Source organism: Sinocyclocheilus anshuiensis, unplaced genomic scaffold, assembly GCF_001515605.1.
Source record: "Sinocyclocheilus anshuiensis isolate Anshui unplaced genomic scaffold, SAMN03320099.WGS_v1.1 scaffold3605, whole genome shotgun sequence".
Lineage (NCBI taxonomy): Eukaryota > Metazoa > Chordata > Actinopteri > Cypriniformes > Cyprinidae > Sinocyclocheilus > Sinocyclocheilus anshuiensis.
The window spans coordinates 26,959-30,144 of record NW_015555999.1 but is presented as its reverse complement, the minus strand read 5'-3'; the positions used below and the strand labels follow the sequence as shown (position 1 = coordinate 30,144).

At 37.5% G+C, this 3,186-nt stretch overlaps 1 protein-coding gene across 3 annotated transcripts in view; it reads right to left on the bottom strand.

Moving 5' to 3' along the window:
• Positions 1 to 3,186, bottom strand: part of LOC107676120 (U3 small nucleolar RNA-associated protein 18 homolog) — an 11,607-nt gene that overhangs the window by 5,544 nt on the left and 2,877 nt on the right. For all 3 annotated transcript variants that reach the window (XM_016470644.1, XM_016470642.1, XM_016470643.1), the window contains exons 6-7: positions 1,881 to 2,006; positions 1,030 to 1,204 (exon numbers count right to left, since the gene is read on the bottom strand). In XM_016470644.1, coding sequence (XP_016326130.1) covers positions 1,030 to 1,204; positions 1,881 to 2,006 — 301 coding nt within the window. The remainder of the gene's footprint in view (positions 1 to 1,029; positions 1,205 to 1,880; positions 2,007 to 3,186) is intronic.

Genomic DNA, 3,186 nt, shown 5'->3' with positions numbered 1-3,186 from the left:
TTATCACTATGTCGGAGACACGCTAGCTTTCCCAAGGCAGACGAACTTAGAGTGGTTACAATCATACGAGTTTAAATCGCGCTCAAATTTATTTGATTTTGACGTAATATTTACACTGAAGCTCGCTATGGTAAGGGGCATGTCATTCCCGACCAGGCGCCGAGTGCTGCCAATCACAACACACACTGGCCCAGCTAACCAATCACAACACACACACTGGCCCAGATAACCAATCACAACACACACACTTCGAACAACCTAGTATGAGAGCCTGTTCTAGTACACCCCCAAAACAAAATCAAGACTTTGTAAAAGAACATAATAGGACCCTTTTAACATTCTAGGAGACATTATACCAACAAAGCACAATTTAACTTCAAATTAATGTTAGTAAAACTATTTTTTGGGGGTAATTTTTGAGATCCCCTAACTTGAATTTTATTTTACAGAATAACAGTAAAATTACAATACTAATATTTATGAATGTTGATGGAGCTTTTATTTTGGCAGAAACCCCCAGGAAGACCTCACTGCTTTTTTTGCTGATAACAGCAGATTTATAAATGATTCTCACCAAGAACTTGGGAAGATGTTTGTTGCATGTATCACATTGTCACATCCATGCCTTGTAAAAATTCATAAAAAATTTTCTGAGCAAATGACATGTAACACGGTTTCAGCGCAGATTTTCCTCGTTTGGTGCAGCATTCTATATGTATATAGATATGCTTGGGCTGTTATAAATGTTTAAAAAAATAATTTATATATTATAGAGTTGTTTGGGGTGGGGATAAATTGAACGCTATCGGCGATGACGTCATAATCGTGTTGCATTGTGGTCTATGGAGCGGCCTGAAGTGTGCATATTAAGCAGACTCGCTCCTTCGGTCAAAATCGAGGGGTCGAGGGTCTGTCCATGTAAACGTCTCTTGCACTTCAGAATGGCAGCGGGGATTCCCCCGAGGGGAAGTGCTTAGGGAAGGTCACGAGTGTGTCTACACGTGGAGTGGAACACAGCCCAGATCTCACCTCGCACACTAGACACAGGGAGAACTCTGCCCTCCATCATGTCATAGATGTAGAAGAGTTTGTTCCTCAGTCCAGTCGCCACTATATGTTCACCATCAGCGCTAAACGAAGCCTTGCTCACTGGAAAATTCTCCAGATGGATGGTCTGGATCTTTGGGTTGCTCTTGCCATCCACCTGTTGAGAAGAAGGAACTTCAAGCTTATTTCATGTAGTGAAGGTCATTCACAACAGATTTTGACCTTACATCAAGTGCAGTCTGACTCGCACTGACTACTTTGTTGTTCATTTGATTTTGACGTTCATTTGCAGTATGTTTGTCTCCTCATCTGCAACTGACTCACAGGAACTCACAGAAAATTAAGATACTGCTTCAGCAATTCATACACGATTAATATTTAGAATAAAACAGCATCAGCATCTGAATGACAGCGTGTTTCATGAGTCTGTACAGTTATGGAAGCTTAGTTGTCAGTAATTCACCCTTTAGTGTGCATGATACGATTCTGAGCTGAGCAAGCGTTTGTTCAGTACAGTTCAGTACGACTTGAGGGTAAATAACAAATGATGATTTTCATTTGAGTCAACTACCCCTTTAAGACACCACTGATGAGAGCTGGCACAGACACACATGATTATAATACTTCAACAGTCATGGTAACTTCAGACCTATATTGTCCACGTGAGTAAAGCGTATTGGTGATAAACAGTGTGTGACAGATCGCTGATGTGAGGAGCACATGACAGCGTCTGATTACAGTCCTCTCTCATATAACACACTATACAGGGATGAGTGATGGAGTGAATGCTTTGAGACGCAGCCTGGACTGTGAGGTTATGAGCAGTGCTTCACCTGAAAGAGTGATACGGAGTGATCCAGACCTGCAGTCATCACGATCTGCGCAGACGGGTGAAACTGCACTGAGGTCAGCTGATCACCGCCGGGACACTCACTGTTCGCATTCACACACTTCTTCATCTTCCAGCCAAACAGAACAGAATCATTACTGTTATTATTACTCATATTATTGGTTATTATTATTATTAGTATTAAACATTTTTTTATATTATTATTATTTATTAATATTATTATTGTTATTATTGATTTTTTTACAGAGCAAAAATTAACTGTTGGCAAACCTCAAAGCTGCTCTTTTTTGATGACACATGTGACCCTGGAGCACAAAAGCAGTCATAAGTGTCAATTTTATGAAACTGAGATTTATACATCATCTGAAAGCGGAATAAATAAGCTTTCCATTATGGAATTATTTTCCATATGGTTTGTTAGGATAGGACAATATTAGTCTGAGATACAACTATTTGAAAATCTGGAATCAGGGTGCAAAAAAATCTAAATATTGAGAAAATCATCTTTAAAGTTGTCCAAATGAAGTTCTTAGCAATGCATATTACTAATCAGAAATTAAGTTTTGATATATTTACAGTAGGAAATTTACTAAATATCTTCATGGAACATGATCTTTACTTAATATCCTAATGATTTTTGGCATAAAATAAAAATCAATAATTTTGACCCATACAATGTATTGTTGGCTATTGCTACAAATATACCCCAGCGACTTAACACTGCTTTTGTGCTCCAGGGTCTGTTACTCTCACTGACACACTTGGAACTAGGGGTGTGCGATATTGACAAAAAATGATATCTCGATATTTTCTGGGATTTTATCGATAACGATGATTAGACGATATTTTGCTGAGTGTGTTATTGTGCTGGTATCTTAAGGACTGCCGAAGACAGCTGACTCCTAATGTTTTTAATATTCTTCATATTCTGTGTGGTGGTCAGTTCATACTGATAGAAATTAATCTTTTCCAATAAGTTTAAACTGATTTTTGCATTTTATGGGCATTTTTACCTTTATAAAGCCATTTTTTCTAAAAGTGTCCATTACCTTTGAGTCAAATTCTTACATTTAATCAGGGAATTAGAATAATAAGACATTTGGGCTGTTACCAAGCAAATTAAATCAACACAGAAGCTGCATCTGAAGTGGCATTTAGATGTATTTACACACATGTATTTTGTTTAATGCAAGACATGAATGCATTTAACCTGCAATTACAAATGCATAAATAACGTTTTGATATATTAAACATAAAACGTTGAATACTGATATTTGAAATGATTTAAA